Source organism: Salmo salar, chromosome 19, assembly GCF_965601325.2.
Source record: "Salmo salar chromosome 19, fSalSal1, whole genome shotgun sequence".
NCBI classification, from domain to species: domain Eukaryota; kingdom Metazoa; phylum Chordata; class Actinopteri; order Salmoniformes; family Salmonidae; genus Salmo; species Salmo salar.
In genome coordinates, this window is record NC_138309.1 from 62,308,268 (window position 1) to 62,328,403 (window position 20,136).

At 43.1% G+C, this 20,136-nt stretch overlaps 1 protein-coding gene across 4 annotated transcripts in view; it reads left to right on the plus strand.

The window, feature by feature from the left end:
- mpripa (myosin phosphatase Rho interacting protein a) overlaps nt 1–20,136 on the plus strand; it is a 115,201-nt gene that overhangs the window by 43,244 nt on the left and 51,821 nt on the right. For all 4 annotated transcript variants that reach the window (XM_014158850.3, XM_045702552.2, XM_045702553.2 and 1 more), the window contains exon 4: nt 15,426–15,577. In XM_014158850.3, the coding sequence (XP_014014325.3) occupies nt 15,426–15,577 (152 nt within the window). The remainder of the gene's footprint in view (nt 1–15,425; nt 15,578–20,136) is intronic.

Here is a 20,136-nt window from a genome sequence, read left to right on the forward strand (position 1 = left end):
TGTTGTGTGTAGATCAATCAATTTGATCCATTTTAGAATAAGGCTGTAACGTAACAAAGTGAAAAAAGTGAATACTTTCTGAATGCACTGTACATATCCCAACCAGAAACTATGGATTACAGGCAACATCTGCACTGTGATAAAAGCTAGAGCTACCACTTTCAAGGAGCGGGACACTATTCTGGACACACAAGAAATTCCGCTATGTCCTCTGACGAACCATCAAACAGGCAAAGCATCAATACAGGACTATGATCGAATCCTACTACACCGGCACTGATGCATACGGATGTGGCAGGGCTTGCAAACTATCACTGATTACAACGGGAAATACAGCTGCAAGCTGCCCAGTGACGCAAGCCTACCAGCTGAGCTAAATGCCTTCTATGCTCCCTTCAAGGCAAGCAACACTGAACCATGCATGAGAGCCGTAGCTGTTTCGGACAACTGTAGCTGATGTGAGCAAGACCTTTTTTAAACAGGTTAACGTTCACAAGGCCGCAGGTCCAGATGGATTACCAGGACGCGTACTCTGAGCATGCGCTAACCATTTGTAAAGTGTCTTTACTGACATTTTCAGCTTCTCCCTGACCAAGTCTGTAATACCTACGTTTCAAGCAGACCACCATGGTCCCTGTGCCCAAGAACGCCAAGGTAACATGTCTAAATGAGTATCACCCATTAGCACTCACAGCTGTAGCCATGAAATGCGTTGAAAGGCTGGTCATGGCTCACATCAACAACATCTTCCCAGACACCCTGGACCCAATCCAATTCGCATTCCGCCCCAGCAGATCCACAGATGACGCAATCTCTATTTCACTCCACACTGCCTTTTCCCACCTGGACAAGAGGAACACCTATGTGAGAATGCTGTTCTAATCAAATCAAATTTTATTGGTCACATACACATGGTTAGCAGATGTTATTGTGAGTGTGGTGAAATGCTTGTGCTTCTAGTTCTGACAGTGCAGCAATATCTAACAATTCCACAACTACCTAATTCACACGTCTAAGTAAAGGAATGGAATAAGAATATATACACTACCGTTCAAAGGTTTGGGGTCACTTAGAAATGACCTTGTTTTTGAAAGAAAAGCTGAATTTTTGTCCATTAAAATAACATCAAATTGATCAGAAATACAGTGTAGACATTGTTAATGTTGTAAATGGCTATTGTAGCTGGAAATTTCTTTTTTTCTTTTTTATGGAATATCTACAGAGGCCAATTATCAGCAACCATCACTCCTGTGTTCCAATGGCACGTTGTGTTAGCTAATCCAAGTTGATCATTTTAAAAGGCTAATTGACCATTAGAAAACCTTTTTGCAATTACGTTAGCACAGCTGAAAACCGTTGTCCTGATTAAAGAAGCAATAGAACTAGCCTTTAGACTAGTTGAGTATCTGGAGCATCAGCATTTGTGGGTTCTATTACAGGCTCAAAATGTCCAGAAACAAATAACTTTCTGCTGAAACTCCAGTCTATTCTTGTTCTGAGAAATGAAGGCTATTCCATGTGAGAAATTGCCAAGGAACTGAAGATCTAGCTAACACAACGTGCCATTGGAACACAGGAGTGATGGTTGATGATAATGGGCCTCTACACCTATGTAGATATTCCATAAAAATCAGCCGTTTCCAGCTACAATAGTGATTTATAACATTAACAATGTCTATACTGAATTTCTGATAAATTGTATGTTATTTTAATGGCCCAAAAATGAGCTTTTCTTTCAAAAACAGTACATTTCTAAGTGACCCCAAACTTTTGAACTGTAGTGTACATATAAATATATGGATTAGCAATGACAGAGCGACATAGGCAATATGCAGTAGATAAAAAAAAATACAGTATATACATATGAAATGAGCAATACAAGATATGTAACATTTTTTTATTTTATTTAACCTTTATTTAACTAGGCAAGTCAGTTAAGAACAAATTCTTATTTACAATGACAGCCTAGGAACGGAGGTTAGCTTTCTTGTTCAGGGACAGATTTTTACCTTGTCTGCTCGGGGATTCGATCTAGGAACCTTTCGGTTACTGGCCCAACGCTCTAACCACTAGGTTACCTGCCGCCCGTTATTATTATTATTACATTATTAAAGTGGCATTATTGAAGTGACTAGCAAACCATTTATTAAAGTGGCCAATGATTTCAAGTTTGTATGTAGGCAGCAAGCCTCTCTGTGTTAGTGATGGCCGTTTTAACAGTCTGATGGCCTTGACAGAAGCTGTTTTTCAGTCTCGGTCCCACCTTTGAGAACAACCTGTACTGACCTTGCCTTCTGGATGGTAGCGGGGTAAACAGGCAGTGGCTTGGGTGGCTGTTGTCCTTGATGATCTTTTTGGCCTTCGTGACATCGGGTGCTGTAGGTGTCCTGGAGGGCAGGTAGTTTGCCCCCGGTGATGCGTTGTGCAGACTGCACCACCCTCTGAAGAGCCTTGCGATTGTGGGCGGTGCAGTTGCCGTACCAGGCAGTGATGCAGCCCGACAGGATGCTTTCAATTGTGCATCTGTAAAAGTTTGTGGGTTTTAGGTGACAAGACAAATTTATTCAGCCTCCTGAGGTTGAAGAGGCGTGTGGGTGGACCCATTTCAGTTTGTCCGTGATATGTACGCCGAGGAATTTAAAACTTTCCACCTTCTCCACTGCTGTCCTGTTGATGTGGATAGGGGGGTGATCCCTCTGCTGTTTCCTGAAGTCCACGATCATCTCCTTTGTTTTGTTGATGTTGAGTGAGAGTTTTCTCAGCGTTCAACACCAATCTGAGCTTGTGTTTTGCAATGTATCATGAGGACTTCAACTGTAACAAATACATACATACTCTGTTGGGCTTCACTTGACAAGGAAAGGGCTGCATATAGCCCAGGTTAATGTATGTAGCTTTTCTAATAAAATACATTTAGGTTTTTAACAAATAATATTCATATTTTAGCTTTAACTGAAACTCCACTTGGATGCATCCATTAATGATAGACAAATGAACATGCATGGATATAGCCTACTTAGAAGGGACAGGAATAGGAATGGTGGTGTAGCTTTTGTACATTCCGAATCATATACTTTCAAGAGGGATGAATGTTCTGCTTCTACTTGACATACATTATGGGCTCAAGTACATCTGCCTTATCAGGCACCCATATTTGTAGGATGTGTTTACAGAGCTCCTAGCTCTACGGTGTTTTATCTGGTTGACTTATGCACTGGGTTTGACAAAGCCACACATTGTAAACAAGATATTTTTATTTTGGGTGATTTTACTATAAATTGGAAGGATCAGGATAATTCAAATATAACTAAATTTGAGATGCTGAGAGCTGTGGTTTGAAACAAATGCTTAGTGACACTACTAGATCATCAACCAAGTTGGATCACCGTTCGGACACGTGCATTGATCTGATTTTCTGTAATGCACCATTCGCAATTCTCAAAGGCCAGATCAATGCCAGTAGGCTGGACAGACCATAATATTGTGACCATAACCATTAACACCAAATTTCCAAAGAACTACTGATTTAACTAGACAATGATTTAAATCACACTACAGAATGAATTGAATTGCTGACTGGGGTAATGGACCATCATGCCCCAGTAAGAAACAGTTGGGGCACGTCCTCCATGGATTGATGCTGAACTGGGTGAGGCGTTTTCTCGAAGAAGTAGGGAAAAGGTCTTCGCAGCCAAATCTAAACTAGAAATTGATGAACAGAATTATAGAACACTATGGAATTATGCAGTTAAATTAAATCGGAAGAAAATCACTATTTTACAAAAAAGCTTTTATTGATTGTAAAAAGGTATGGAATACAGTTAAGTGCTTACATCTATCTCATCATGCCCATCTAGTGTGGAGGTTGACTGCAGAACAATAACAAAACCAGCTGACATTGACAATCATTTTGCAGATTTGTTTTTACAAAGACCTAATTTATTGAGAGATAATGTAAACACCCATTCTTCCAAGCAAGCTATTGTCCAGTGGATTGATTATCATATTATGAGCAAAAAATGTGCTCTTTTAGTCTACCACTGGTGTCAGTAGAGCGGTTGTTAAACCTATTAAAGTCATTCCCCAATGGTAAATCTACGGGTTAGGATCTTATGGAAAAAAAATTTACTTTGCCATGCTGCTCCACTAAAATACAGTTGAAGTCGGAAGTTTACATACACTTAGGTTGGAGTCATTAAAACTCATTTTTCAACCACTCCACAAATTTCTTATTAACAAACTATAGTTTTGGCAAGTCGGTTAGGACATCTACTTTGTGCATGACACAAGTAATTTTTCCAACAATTGTTTACAGACAGATTATTTCACTTATAATTCACTATATCACAATTCCAGTGGGTCAGAAGTTTACATACACTAAGTTGACTGTGAGTCAATTTGAGTCAATTGGAGGGTTACCTGTTGATGTATTTCAAGGCCTACAATCAAACTCAGTGCCTCTTTGCCTGACATGGGAAAATCAAAAGAAATCAGCCAAGACCATTGTAGACCTCCACAAGTCTGGTTCATCCATGGGAGCAATTTCCAAACGCCTGAAGGTACCACGTTCATCTGTACAAACAATAGTACGCAAGTATAAACACCGTGGGACCACGCAGCCGTCATACCGCTCAGGAAGGAGACGTGTTCTGTCTCCTAGAGATGAACGTACTTTGGTGCGAAAAGTGCAAATCAATCCCAGAACAACAGCAAAGGACCTTGTGAAGATGCTGGAGGAAACAGGTACAAAAGTATCTATATCCACAGTAAAACGAGTCCTATATCGACATAACCTGAAAGGCCGCTCAGCAAGGAAGAGGCCACTGCTCCAAAACCGCCATAAAAAAAGTCTGACTACGGTTTGCAACTGCACATGGGGACAAAGATCGTACTTTTTGGAGAAATGTCCTCTGGTCTGATGAAACAAAAATAGAACTGATGGGCCATAATGACCATCGTTATGTTTGGAGGAAAAAGGGGGAGGTTTGCAAGCCGAAGAACACCGTCCCAACCGTGAAGCATTGGGGTGGCAGCATCATGTTGAAGGGGTGCTTTGCTGCAGGAGGGACTGGTGCACTTCACAAAATAGATGGCATCATGAGGTAGAAAAATTATGTGGATATATTGAAGCAACATCTCAAGACATCAGTCAGGAAGTTAAAGCTTGGTCGCAAATGGGTCTTCCAAATGGACAATGACCCCAAGCATACTTCCAAAGTTGTGGCAAAATGGCTTAAGGACAACAAAGTCAAGGTATTGGAGTGGCCATCACAAAGCCCTGACCTCAATCCTATAGAACATTTTGTGGGCAGAACTGAAAAAGCGTGTGCGAGCAAGGAGGCCTACAAACCTGACTCAGTTACACCAGCTCTGTCAGGAGGAATGGGCTAAAATTCACCCAACTTATTGTGGGAAGCTTGTGGAAGGCTACCCGAAACGTTTGACCCAAGTTTAACAATTTAAAGGCAATGCTACCAAATACTAATTGAGTGTATGTAAACTTCTGACCCACTGGGAATGTGATGAAAGAAATAAAAGCTGAAATAAATCATTCCTCTACTATTATTCTGACATTTCGCATTCTTAAAATAAAGTGGTGATCTTAACTGACCTAAAACAGGGAATTTTTACTAGGATTAAATGTCAGGAATTGTGAAAAACTGAGTTTAAATGTTTTTGGCCAAGGTGTATGTAAACCTCCGACTTAAACAAATCAACATATACAGTTGAACACTTTTTTTTGGTTACTACATGATTCCATATGTTATTTCATAGTTTTGATGTCTTCACTATTCTTCTACAATGTAGAAAATAGTAAAAATAAAGAAAAACCCTTGAATGAGTAGGTGTGTCCAAACTTTTGACTGGTACTGTTGGTGGAATGATTCCTGTTAGTTAGATACCACTGTACCAAATTCAATGCTGCCTCCTTAAACCCATAATGCAGTAATTTTGTTAAAATTATTTCATGATCCACTAAATCAAATGCTCCACTGAAATCTGAAAATAGTACACCCACAAACTTGCCATTATCCATAGCACTGAGCCACTGGTCAGTCATGTCAACCAATGCAGTGGAATGGTTTTTGCGATAAGCATGCTGCTGATTGGCTGTGATCAGATCATTTTTTCCCCATGTACTCCCATATTTGTTTCCTCACAATACGCTCCAATGTCTTAGAGTGAAGGGGGTAGACTGTTTGGTCAACTATTGGCAGGAGTAACGGGTTCTTTGCTATCTTTTTGGTTTGGACACAGCGTAGCCTACTTTCATACATTTGGAAATCGCCCCTTTTCCAGTGACCAATTAAATGTGTACAGTTGAAGTCGTAAGTTTACATACACCTTAGCCAAATACATTTAAACTCAGTTTTTCACAATTCCTGACATTTAATCCTAATAAAAATTCCCTGTCTTAGGTCAGTTAGAATCACCACTTTATTTTTCAACAACTTTGAAAGTATGCTTTGGGTCATTGTCCATTTGGAAGACCCATTTGCGACCAAGCTTTAACTTCCTGACTGATGTCTTGATGTTGCTTCAATATATCCACATATTTTTCCTTCATGATGCCATCTATTTTGTGAAGCGCATCAGTCCCTCCTGCAGCAAAGCACCCCCACAACATGATGCTGCTACCCCTGTATGTTAATCTCTAGGAGACAGAATACATCTCCTTCCTGAGAGGTGTGATGGCTGCGTGGTCCCATGGTGTTTATACTTGCGTACTATTGTTTGTACAGATGAACGTGGTACCTTCAGGCATTTGGAAATTGCTCCCAAGGATGAACCAGACTTGTGGAGGTCTACAATTTTTTTTCTGAGGTCTTGGCTGATTTCTTTTGATTTTCCCATGATGTCAAGGAAAGAAGCACTGAGTTTGAAGGTATGCCTTGAAATACATCCACAGGTAAACCTCAAATTGACTCAAATTTTGTCATTTAGCCTACCAGAAGCTTCTAAAGCCATGACATCATTTTCTGGAATTTCCCAAGCTGTTTAAAGGCACAGTAAACTTCGTGTATGTAAACTTCTGACCCACTGGAATTGTGATGCAGTGAATTATAAGTGAAATAATCTCTGTAAACAATTTTTGGAAAAATTACTTGTCACGCACAAAGTAGATGTCCTAACTGACTTGCCAAACTATAGTTTGTTAATAAGAAATTTGTGGAGTGGTTGAAAAACGAGTTTTAATGACTCCAACATAAGTGTATGTAAACTTCCAATTCAACTGTATTTGAGATTCTTCAAAGTAGCCACCCTTTGCCTTTGATGGCTTTGCACACTCTTGGCATTTTCTCACCCAGCTTCATGAGGAAGTCACCTGGAATGCATTTCAATTAACAGGTGTGCCTTGTTAAAAGTTAATTTGTGGAATTTCTTAATGCATTTGAGCCAATCAGTTGTGTTGTGACAAGGTAGGGGTGGTATACAGAAGAAAGCCCTATTTGGTAAAAGACCAAGTCCATATTATGGCAAGAACATCTCAAATAAGCAAAGAGAAACGACAGTCCATTACTTTTAGACATGAAGGTCAGTCAATCCGGAAAATGTCAAGAACTTTGAAAGTTTCATCAAGCGCTATGATGAAACTGGCTCTCATGAGGACCCAGAGTTACCTCTGCCACAGAGGATAAGTTCATTAGAGTTAACTACACCTCAGATTGCAGCCCAAATAAATGCTTCACAGATTTCAAGTAACCGACACATCTCAACATCAACTGTTCAGAGGAGACTGCGTAAAACAGGTCTTCATGGTTGAATTGCTGCAAAGAAACCACTACTAAAGGACTAATATTGTGAAGACTTGCTTGGGCCAAGAAACACGAGTAATGGATATAAGACCGGTGGAAATCTGTCCTTTGGTCTGATGAGTCCAAATTTCAGATTTGTGGTTTCAACAGCTTGTCTTTGTGAGACACATAGTAGGTGAACGGATGATCTCCGCATGTGTGGTTCCCACCATAAAGCATGGAGGCGGAGGTGTGATGGTGTGGGGGTGCTTTGCTGGTGACACTGTTGTGATTTATTTAGAATTCAAGGCACACTTAACCAGCATGGATACCACAGCATTCTGCAGCGATATGCCATCCCATCTGGTGTGCGCTTCCTGGGACTATCATTTGTTTTTCAACAGAACAATGTCCCAACACACCTCCAGGCTGTGTAAGGGCTATTTGACCAAGAAGGAGAGTGATGGAGTGCTGTATCAGATGACCATGCCTCCACAATCACCTGACCTCAACCCAATTGAGATGGTTTGGGATAAGTTGGACCGCAGAGTGAAGGAACAGCAGCCAACAAGTTCTCAGCATATGTGGGAACTCCTTCGAGACTGTTGGAAAACCATTCCTCATGTAGCTGGTTTGAGAGAATGCCAAGAGTATGCAAAGCTGTCAAGGCAAAGGGTGGCTACTTTGAAGAATATACAATATATTTTTGATTTGTTTAACACTTTTGGTTACTACATGATTCCATATGTTATTTCATGGTTATGATATCTTCACTATAATTCTACAATGTGGAAAATGGTAAAATAAAGAAAAACCCTTGAATGAGTTAGTGTCCAAACTTTTGACTGGTACTTTGTCAATGGGTCGTTTTCTTCCCCTCGTGCCTTAGACTGTGGAATACCGCAGGGCAGCTACCGTGGGCGACGTCTTTTTTTCCTTTTATGTACTGACAACCTTCCTTGCCTTATCTGAAACACACACTACTATTTTTGTAGACGATACTACAATTTATACAGCAAGATTAATCTGTTCAACAGGTACAGCAAGCTCTACAAGTAGATCTGGGAAATATCAAGGAGTGGGTTTGCCCGAACAAATTTGTTTTGAATGTTATAAAAAAAAAATCAAGGTTATGTTGGTTTGTTCCGCCAGGAAAAGGTCAACACAACATGAGATGCGATTTAAGCATGGGGAGAGTACGAATTGAGGAAGTGTCAGAAACAAAACTACTAGGAGTAGAGCTAGGCAACTGCTTATCATGGTCATCTGAAATAACTAATCTACAGTATGTCAGTGTGTTATGCCTGTTTTTGTGTTATATGTGAAAATGTGATTGTATTATAAATTGTATTTTAATGTTCAAGGAATCTCGGAAGGTTAGTCCAAATGAGGAATAATAGAGATCCTAGTAAAATCAACCATAGTGCCCTCCAAGCTCATCAATAAGCTTAGGACCCTGGGACTGAACACCTCCCTCTGCAACTGGACTTCCTGACACAACGACCCCCAGGTGGTAAGGGTAGGCAACGCTGACCCTCAACACGGGGTCCCCTCTGGAGTGAGTGCTTAGTTCCCCCCCCCCCCCCGTACTCCCTGTTCATCCACGGATGCGTGGCCGGGCACGACTCCAACACCATCATTAACCTTGCCGGCGACACGATGGTGGTAGGCCTGATCACTGAAGCGGGTCGAGAGCTTAAAGTTCCTCAGTGTCCACATCTCTAAGGATCTATCATGGTCCGCACACACCAACATAGTTGTGAAGAGGGCACGACAACGCCTTTGGATGTGGAAAAGTTTTAGCATGGGCCCCAGATCCTCAAAAAGTTCTACAGCTGCACCATTGAGATCATATTGACTGGCTGCATCACTGCTTGGTATGGCAACTCCTTAGCATCCGACCGCAAGGCGCTGCAGAGAGTAGTGAGTACAGCCCAGTACATAACAGGGGCCAAGCTCCCTGCCATCCAGGACCTCTATACCAGGTGGTGTCAGAAGGCCCTAAAAATTGTCAAAGACTCCAGCCACGCAAGTCATATACTGTTCTCTCTGCTACCGCACTGCAAGCAGTACTGATGCACCAAGTCTGGAACCAAAAGGACCCGGAAGAGCTTCTACCCCCCGCCCCCCAAGCCATAAGACTGCCAAGTAGTTATTCCGGGTAGCTATTTGGTTAACTATATAGCTATCTGCATTGACCCTTTTTACACTAACTTTTTTGACTCGTCACATACGCTGATGCAACTGTTTTATGTCACTTATTCCTAGTTATATGTATATAACTACCTCAATTATATCGTACCCCTGCACATCGACTTGTTACTGGTACCCAGTGTATATTATTATTATTATTATTATTATTATTATTATTATACCTTTTATTTCAACAAGGAACACAGACTGAGACCAAGGTTTCTTTTACAGCTGGGCCCTGCAAATACATGTTTACACATACAGTTTAGGTACAGTGATTAAGAAACTACACAAGACAAACAACGATCACAGATAACACCCCAAAAAATGCAGCAAAAGAATACAGCAGCAGATTATTACATTTAAACACAGGTTATTCCCCTAACAACACAATAACTTGCATTACCTGCAAGCAATACAAAAATAAAAATCCTCCAATAAATGTTTAAAATGGGCAAGGGGACAAGAGTCTGAAGTTTAGTCTGCAGGCTATTCCATAGGCAAGGAGCGTAACAGGAAAAGGCAGCCATACACAACTCTGTGGAAATCGCATGGGCCTCAAGTGTAATCCATGCTTGAGACCTGGTTTTAGGAATTATATAGGTAAGTTATCGTTACTCATTGTGTATTTGTTTTACTTTTCTATTTCTCTAGCTCCGACTGGGACAAATCGTTTTTGAAGAGTCATCCAATTCTGAACTCCAAGTCGGAAACTCGGGCATAATTTCTAGAGCTCTCGACTTTCCGACCTGAAGATCACTGACGTCATGATTTGACCTCATTTTTCCCCGAGTTCCCAGGTGTCTTGAATGCACCATTTAGTCCTATACTGTAATCATAAAGTTCAGTTGAACCTCCTGAACACATTCCAGTAGGGCGAGGTGAGCAAACGTCTGGATGGGTATACTTGCCCTGACAGCACAGCCTGATATCCACCATATGGCATAGCATGATTTACGAAGGCTTCTGTCTGGCTGGGCTTAATATTAAGGGTGGGTTTAGGGTTAGCATCAAGGTCAGGAAATGAAGTTGATTTATATATAGAAAGGAAGTATGTTGGTGTATTGGTTTGCCGTTTGGGAGGAGGGAAATTATAGGACGTGGAAACTACAGGACAGTGAGATATTGTGATGGTAATCTCTGGGGGTTGATGATATATCAATCTGTCAACTCTGCGTCACCTGGTCTGTTTCCTTCATGTTTGGGTGTTCATATTCTTCTGGAATGAAGAAGTATATGACTCCATCTCTTTGGCACCCAGTAGCTGCTGGTGTTGGCTTGCTCAACCATGTCTACCGAGTGTGTTTACCCTTGTTGTTTTAAGTCTCCAAGGAACAATTGATTGCGTAATTGGCATTATCAGTTACAAACCCGAAAGGAGTAGAACCCCAAGTGGACCCGATACAAGTCCGTGTTCGTGAGTCAGTCAGGACTTCTCTAGTAGTGCCAGGTTTTCAGCACACCCATTTGCTTTAACTCATCTCTTATGATCAACTTCAAAATGAGTGTGAATGGAGGGGAAGTATTTTGGGAGGGTTTTGATTTTATTCGCAATGAAAGTTAGCACAAAGAAAGAATATGATATGTTAGAAGGCTAAATCTGAAATCCATGCAGGAGTTGAATGTGGAAGCTGTTCAACAAAATACTTGCTGAATAATCAAACAATATACATCGTAGTAATCTATAGTGTAACCAAAAGAATACTTGAAATCCGTTCAAATCAGCAACTACTGTAATCCAATTGGAAATGACCATCGGGGGAAATGACATGCCCATGTTATTGTTGCCAATTCAGATGTTGAAACTGAAACCCCTCTTCCATTTATCCTACGTGTGAACAACAGCGTTAATGTTAGTGCTCTTGTAACGGACCAAAGCAATCAATAACACTATGACATGCAACATACAGTGTCAATCCCTCCCATGTTCTTCTAATTGAGTGAGTTTCCCCCGACTCAAATTTCTGTTTTCAGAAGTAGACCATCTCCTACCTGGAATCCAAATGGACTTTGCTACATTTCAACGTTGTTTGACTTGACCGCAACTTTCAGTCTGGTTAAACCAGGCTAAACAGACTCTAGCATCGACAGAACACAATTAGCCTCCAACCCCAAAAAATGTAAAGCACACAGCGAGCTGCCAAAGTAAACGCATCCTCTCTTCCAAAATGCCAATTGGGGAAGAATAAGTCTGTTTGGCTTTACTCTCCCGGGTCTTAGGGTAGAGACTACAGGCCATGGCCTCTATTTGTGTTGGGTGTCCCATAATCGGAGAATGATCCGTCCACTAATTGACCACTGTTCAGTTCTTACTCAGGACAACATCTTGAGATTGATTACAAAGAGGGCGAGACAGAACGGGGGAATAGAGGGACGATGAGACAGAGGGAGGCTACAGAGGAGAGGCAGACTGTGTGTGTGAGAGAGAGAGAGAGAGAGAGAGGAAAAAGAGAAGTTGATTTTTAAAGTGTGTGTTTAGCGTGGCAGATCACTGTTCTCAGACCAGAGAAGAGACTGAGACCCTGGATTAGCCTGTTGTTGTCTAACTCCGAGAGAGTTCGCATGGCAGCACTGTTGGGATTATCCAAGTAGACATTAGCCGTGCATAGAGATGGGCAAGAAACAGACGCTGCTGGCACAGAGTATAACAAGACCACACCTGCACCCACTCTTAATTTAGCGTAGCTACTGTGCAAAGTAATTCTGCCTAGGGCCTAAATGAAATCGCACACACAAAACAACTCTTTGTGTGCACTTGTCGCGCCTGAAGTGGAGCCACTGATCACACCATTGTCTGAACATCTTGAGAGACAGGAAACTGTTTACCCGGTTTATCAAATCAAATGTTATTTGCCACATACACATGTTTAGCAGATGTTATTGTGGGTGTAGTGAAATGCTTGTGTTCCTAGCTCCAACAGTGCAGTAGTATCTAACGATTCACAACAACACACACAACCTAAAAGTAAAGGAATGTATTTTTTTAATTTAACCTTTATTTAACTTATAAAAGCAGGGTTGTTTTTGGTCTCTTTGTGTCTTGGTCAAATCTTGGTCACTTCCTCGTTAGGAGGTAAGTGGGGCGGCTGTGGTGGTGCTTGTTGACAATCCTACATTGTGTTTATGCTAGTGCTACTCCACAAAGGGCTCATTGTGGAGAGTGACGGCCCAGGAGAGGGGTCCAGGACTCGACTGGGGGACGTGTTGGGGCTGGAGGCTGGGTAGGGCGCTTGTCCGTGGAAAGGCCAGACTGTACAGCACTCAGCTTACAGGGCTAGGAGACTGCACATGTGAGAGGAGTCCCGTGCTTGACTGCTCGGTGTCGACGCCGTGCCTCCAATAGTCCTCCAAATCTCCCACTGTGCTGTAATAGTATTATGAAAGGGATTTTTCATCACAAACTCAATGTTGTGGATTCTTGTTACATAAAAATATATATATATGTCTCTAGAGAATTTCGTACTCTGAGTTTAAGGCTGAGATCTTAAGCGGCTTGGAAAACTGTCCACAGAATTTATAATATTGTTGTTTTGGCCTATACTCTCCTGACTTCTCCCAAGGACACACACACACACACACACACACACGTTTGTTTACATGGACAGATGGCCTTACCTCCAATGGCATTCTGTCTCCTCTCGCTTCCTCTCTCTTTCCTTCTCTTACTATGTCGCTGGAGCTGAAACTGTACACAGAAGCACCTTGTAAAAGATTGATTCGACAGTGTATCCTATGACATACTGTAAACAGCCCATGTTTCTCTTCTCCTCTTTCAGTCCCCTCCCCCTTTTCTCTAATGTCTGAGAGTGACAGGACTCTCAGGTCAAGCTGACGCCGTCTCTCTCTGAAGCAGGAACAGGCCCTCTCTCCCAGCTGTCTCTCCGCCTGCCTGTCAGATCCGGCTGTTGCGCTGGCCCCTCACCCTAGACTTAAGAGCCCTTCCACACACGACAGGGTTTTATAGGGCCAGAGGCACAGGCGAGACGCACAGAGAAAGATAGGATTATCATAATGGCTAATTCTAGGTCTCTGCAAGTTTAGGCCAACTCTTCTGTGGAGAAAACTCAGGTGTCCATCAGTCAGTCAGTCAGCTGGAACACACATGGCCTTCTAGTACAGTTCTCTATGAGTTGAGAGGGACCGTAACAGGAGGGATAGGGCAAACTGGGCCTCTCCACCGCTTTTTGGGCGGGATAACCATAAACTGTCAGTCATTGACTTTCTTCACCACATCAAAGAGCCTCTAGTGCTAAATTGCTCAATGATTGACGGGGCATGGTTATCCCGCCCATCTTGGCTTCTGTCGCTTATTCCATCACTAGCTGACTTGACCCCGATAGCGTTTTAATTTGGCCTCCCACTTTATCTCTCGACGTGATTCAGGATCGATGGTGGTTGTAAATCGTCATCTGTGGCTCTTCTGCACTGATGCTTAGGACCTAAGTGGCTTTTTGGGTGCCTGTAATTCTGCCTGTTTGTTTTGAGTAGAGAAGGGCTTGGAGTTTGGGGCTGTCCACGTTGATGCCTGTGTTCTCCTTGGTTGTACACACGTAGCACTCGTCAGTCACGCCCTTTAAATCCCGCTGTGTACCTGAGTTCATCCTGGGCTCTCCACCGGAGTAGATCAGACTGACCAAAAATGCCAAATTCTCCAAAAATGCTTGAGGTAGCGTTTGCGTCCGCAGTGTTTTTTGTTTTGATGTGTGCGTGATTGGGAAGAGTCGCATGACGACGATGCATCGCTCTGTAACCTGTGTGTTTATACCAAGTGACTTTGTGAAAGATATTTACAGATGGAGCTCCTTATACGTTTATGGTCGTGTCGGCGCTCCTCTATTCACTGTCAACGAGCCATAACCACACACACAAACCCATAGTGCATTTGTGTTTAACTGCATAGAAGATGGACTGTTTGGGTGAGCATGCACTTACCAGTTGTGTTGCTCGACTAGTTCAGTGGTCCTGTTGTTTGTGCAGATTAAAGGATGGAGGAGCCATGTACCCATGCATAGCTGTTTATACAGCACAGCTAGCCGTCGTTGAGTGGATTAAATTAAACGCTCTGACTCTCCCTGTGTGATCCTGTGGCCCTGCGATGTTTACAAGAGGGCAGAACAGAGATCAGAACTGTGCGGGGAAATTCTGGAGATCAATGGCATCAAACAAAACAACTTGCTGGAGATGTTTTGAGTTTGTATGCGAATTTGGTTACTCAGGTGTGTGTCGGGTTATGTCTGTATGGAGTGTTTACATCTGCGTTGGGGTGTGTGTGTGTGTGTGTGTTCATGTTTGAAATACTAACTATACTCACTCAGTGATACTCAAATGGTGGGTTAAAGGCCTACGGTTTTAAATTGGGCTGTGACTAGAAACTGTTTATTTTGGTGCATCACAAAGTTCAAAAGATTTTAGGGGGGGGGGGGGGGGTGTAACAGAGCAGTAGTGGGTCACTAGCACTATCTGACCCTGCCCTGTCTCCCTCTCTGTGCTCTCTAGCCCAGCACGCTGCCCCAGGGCACCATCAACATGAACCAGTGCTCTGATGTCATCGACGGGGAGTCCAGGACGGGCCAGAAGAACTCCTTGTGCGTTCTCACGCCCGACAGAGAGCACTTCATCCGGGCCGAGTGCCGCGAGATTATCAACGGGTAAGATATTCATCTGGCTAGGGCACAATGTAAGAAAGCTAAATTCTTCTTATTGGAAAAGTTCATGTAGTAGGGAGATGGCAACATCACACAACAACAACCTCTCTACCTACTTAGTTTGTTGTGGCGGCCTCTCCTTCTCCCATTTACGTTCGTACTGTTCTCAGTGGATGTCTTGACAAGTGGATGCACAAACACAGGTTAGCATTTTTCATCATGAATCTTGTTCTGGAGGCAGCTCTGCAGAGCATTATCTAGCTGGCACAGCCACAGTCGGATTTTAAACATAACCTTAACCACACTGCTAACCCTAATGCCTAATCCTAACCTTAAATGAAGACGAAAAAGTTTTCATGAATTTTTACAATAAGCAATTTTAACTTTGCAGCTGGCTTATCTAAGAGGAAATCGCTTAGTTCTGCCTCCAGGACAAGACTCATGACAATAAACATCAACCTGAGCCACAAGCAGTCATCCATCATATTGCTTTCACCTATAAAGGGAAGAATAAGAGAGGAAGTCATGGCGTCCAATGATTTGAAATACTGAAGTTCTGTCCTAGAGGTCATTGGACCTGTGGGGAGGAAGCCAGTCAGAGGGAAAGGAAAAGATGGCTAGAGAAAGTGTTGTTGCACAGCCTTGTGGGTGCTGTTCCATTGCTGTCTGAACAGCTCTGCCCCCTGCTGTCTCTATCAGGCAGTGCAGTCGGTGCTCTCTCCCTAATTCGCACTGCAATGACAGTGCACATTCTTTCACTGCCCCCTGCCTCCTTCACTGCCTCCCATCTCCCTCAATTCACTCACTACCGCATTCACTCACTCCCTCACTCTTTTATTAAGCCCTCTCACCCACCCTTAACCCTCAATACTTTCCTAGTTAAATAAAAGTCATAATACCTTCTGTCCATCCACAAACGTGATAGCACCGCTCTGCTAGCATCTCCCTTCCTCTTGAACACAGGAGCTACCATTTTATGTCCCCGTACCAACTAACACACTCTCCTCACTGTTAACAAACCACCCTAGTCCTCCCCATGCCTCTTTCTCCGTCAACACCCCCCCCCCCCCCCCTTTTATAATACACTAACCTTACTGCCCTCCCCTGCAAAGTCCTTCACGACCCACCTCTCGACACACTTCGCAGTGACCCCTCCCTCCCCCTGTACCTGGCTCTATGCCATCCTGGAAACATATTGGCCTGGGCAGTGTTATTGCCATCTGATGGTTGGTTTGGGGGGGGGGGGGGCAATGACAAACACCCAGATTAAGAGGATCTCTGTTTTTCTCATGGTCTGGATAAGCCTCTGGTTTTCCCCCCACCCCGCTACCCGGTCTTCCATAGAGGGGGATTAGCCCTGACACATACAGAATGGGGACAGCACGAAAACTCCCTTTCAATCTCTAACTACCACTCAGGCAGATTATATACTGTATTTACAACAGCTGTAAAAAAAAAAATAATAATCCAAAATCAAATCGTAAACATTTTACAATTTCAATCTTGGCACACTCAATGACATCCTCAACAATTTTCTCAATCTTGATCTGTCGGCTAATTTGCGGTAACATGCTAAAAACATTCACCTGTCCCACAAACTAAGATCTATGATGCAGACATTACTATGTTTATAGGCGCCATGATAGTGGACTTTTAGGAGGTGCTTTACTAGTGGGCAAAGACGAATGCCAGTAGTACACTGAAATTAGATCTCTGCTATTCAATTTGTTGCTGGATTGGTGTTGAAATGCCACCCGCCAAGGTTGTCTTGACAAAAGCCAGCCATGTTCCTATAGTACTTTCATTAGGCCACAGCGCTTTAATACCACAGAGCAGAACCGTTGACTAGGCCTTCACACTCACAAGAGGGTCGGACAATGGGAGAATTGATATGACTTTGTGTTCTGTGCCATGGTGATGGATTTAGTGCTTCAATTAGTCACAACACAACCCTAGCATTGTTTAGGCCATCGCAACCACTACCGTTTTTATCAGCGTTACTCATTCATTTATGGAACGGTTAAATAGTTAACAACATAATCAATTGTTATAGTTGTCAAATTTCAAGTTGAACCTGAACTCCTATGAAGATATTAATTCATTCAGTAATACTTCCCCACTGACGTATTGTGGACTCCCACTCCTACAGACTGGGCCGGTCATGACTTGAAGCACATTAGCTGGATTGGTGTGTGACTTATGGGGAACAAATACTGGACACCTCCTTCTGTATCCAGACTGACTATTGTATTTGGTTGTTGTGGGAAGTCTTTTTTTTGGGGGGGGGGGGGGGGCCCTCGGAAGGTTGTAAATGAGACTTGGTTGAGTAGTCCACTGTGGGGATTCTCACCGCCAATTTAGTGGATGTGTAATTCAGTATATCAGAGAATGCCATGACAGAAGAAGTACAGAAGTACAGGGGCGGCAGGTAGCCTAGTGGTCAGAGCGTCGGGCCAGTAACCGAAAGGTTGCTAGATCGAATCCACGAGCTGACAAGGTAAACATCTGTCGTTCTGCCCCTGAACAAGGCAGTTAACCCACTGTTTCTTGTGGGTTAACTGTCATTGTAAATAAGAATTTGTTGTTAACTGACTTGCCTAGTTAAATAAAGGTTAAATAAAAGGTGTAGGACTAGGTGTTAAGAATTAAACATGAGTCTCCCAAATACAGTACTGACATGGGCACGGTTTCCCGATTAGCGACGGACCTTAAATTCACAGGCGTTTAACCATACATCGTTCCTATAACTGATAAAGATGTCACACGTGGTTCCCCAAAATAACACCTAGAGAGAACGTTCACCTAGTGCAGATGGGATCGAAGGAAAGGCAGCTCTACTTTCTGATTAGCCTTCTCCCTTCAAATCTGAGCTAACATTATAATTATTCCACAATACTGACGACGGCTCAGCTCCTAGAGACCTATATGTCAAGTATTGAGGTGGCTTATTCTAATACTTACCCCATAATAATACAATGATTTGGCACATCATTGCGCACATATTGTCACACATTCTGAAATATATTAAGGCAAAAATTTGACAAATTAGCAAAATATAACTTATTTAATAGAACATGTAATGTATTTCAATATGATTGAAATAAACTCTGCAAACAAAGAAACACCCTCACTGTCAACTGCGTTAATTTTCAGCAAACTTAACGTGTAAATATTTGTATGAACATGACAAGATTCAACAACTGAGACATAAACTGAACAAGTTCCACAGACATGTGACCAACAGAAATGGAATAATGTGTCCCTGAACAAAGGGGGGTCAAAATCAAAAGTAACAGTCAGTATCTGGTGTAGCCACCAGCTGCATTAAGTACTGCAGTGCATCTCCTCCTCATGGACTGCACCAGATTTGCCAGTTCTTGCTGTGAGATGTTATCCCATTCTTCCACCAAGGCACCTGCAAGTTCCCAGACATTTCTGGGGGGAATGGCCCTAGCCCTCACCCTCCGATCCAACAGGTCCCAGATGTGCTCAATGGGATTGAGATCCGGCCATGGCAGAACACGGACATTCCTGTCTTGCAGGAAATCACGCACAGAACGAGCAGTATGGCTGGTGGCATTGTCATGCTGGAGGGTCATGTCAGGATGAGCCTGCAGGAAGGGTACTACATGAGGGAGGAGGATGTCTTCCCTGTAACACACAGCGTTGACATTGCCTGCAATGACAACAAGCTCAGTCCGATGATGCTGTGACACACCGCCCCAGACCATGACGGACCCTCCACCTCCAAATCGATCCCGCTCCAGAGTACAGGCCTCGGTGTAACGCTCATTCCTTTGACGATAAACGCGAATCCGACCATCACCCCTGGTGAAACAAAACCGCGACTCGTCAGTGAAGAGCACTTTTTGCCAGTCCTGGCTGGTCCAGCGACGGTGGGTTTGTGCCCATAGGTGACGTTGTTGCCGGTGATGTCTGGTGAGGACCTGCCTTACAACAGGCCTGCAAGCCCTCAGTCCAGCCTCTCTCAGCCTATGGCGGACAGTCTGATCACTGATGGAGGGATTGTGTGCTCCTGGTGTAACTCGGGCAGTTGTTGCCATCCTGTCCCGCAGGTGAGCTGTTTGGATGTACCGATCCTGTGCAGGTGTTGTTACACGTGGTCTGCCACTGCGAGGACAATCAGCTGTCCGTCCTGTCTCCCTGTAGCGCTATCTTAGGTATCTCACAGTACGGACATTGCAATTTATTGCCCTGGCCACATCTGCAGTCCTCATGCCTCCTTGCAGCATGCCTAAGGCACGTTCATGCAGATGAGCAGGGACCCTGGGCATCTTTCTTTTGGTATTTTTGAGTCAGTATAAAGGCCTCTTTAGTGTCCTAAGTTTTCATAGCTGTGACCTTAATTACCTACCGTCTGTAAGCTGTTAGTGTCTTAACAACCGTTCCACAGGTGCATGTTCATTAATTGTTTATGGTTCATTGAACAAGCATGGGAAACGGTGTTTAAACCCTTTACAATGAAGATCTGCGAAGTTATTTGGATTTTTACGAATGATCTTTGAAAGACAGGGTCATGAAAAAGGGACGTTGCTTTTTTT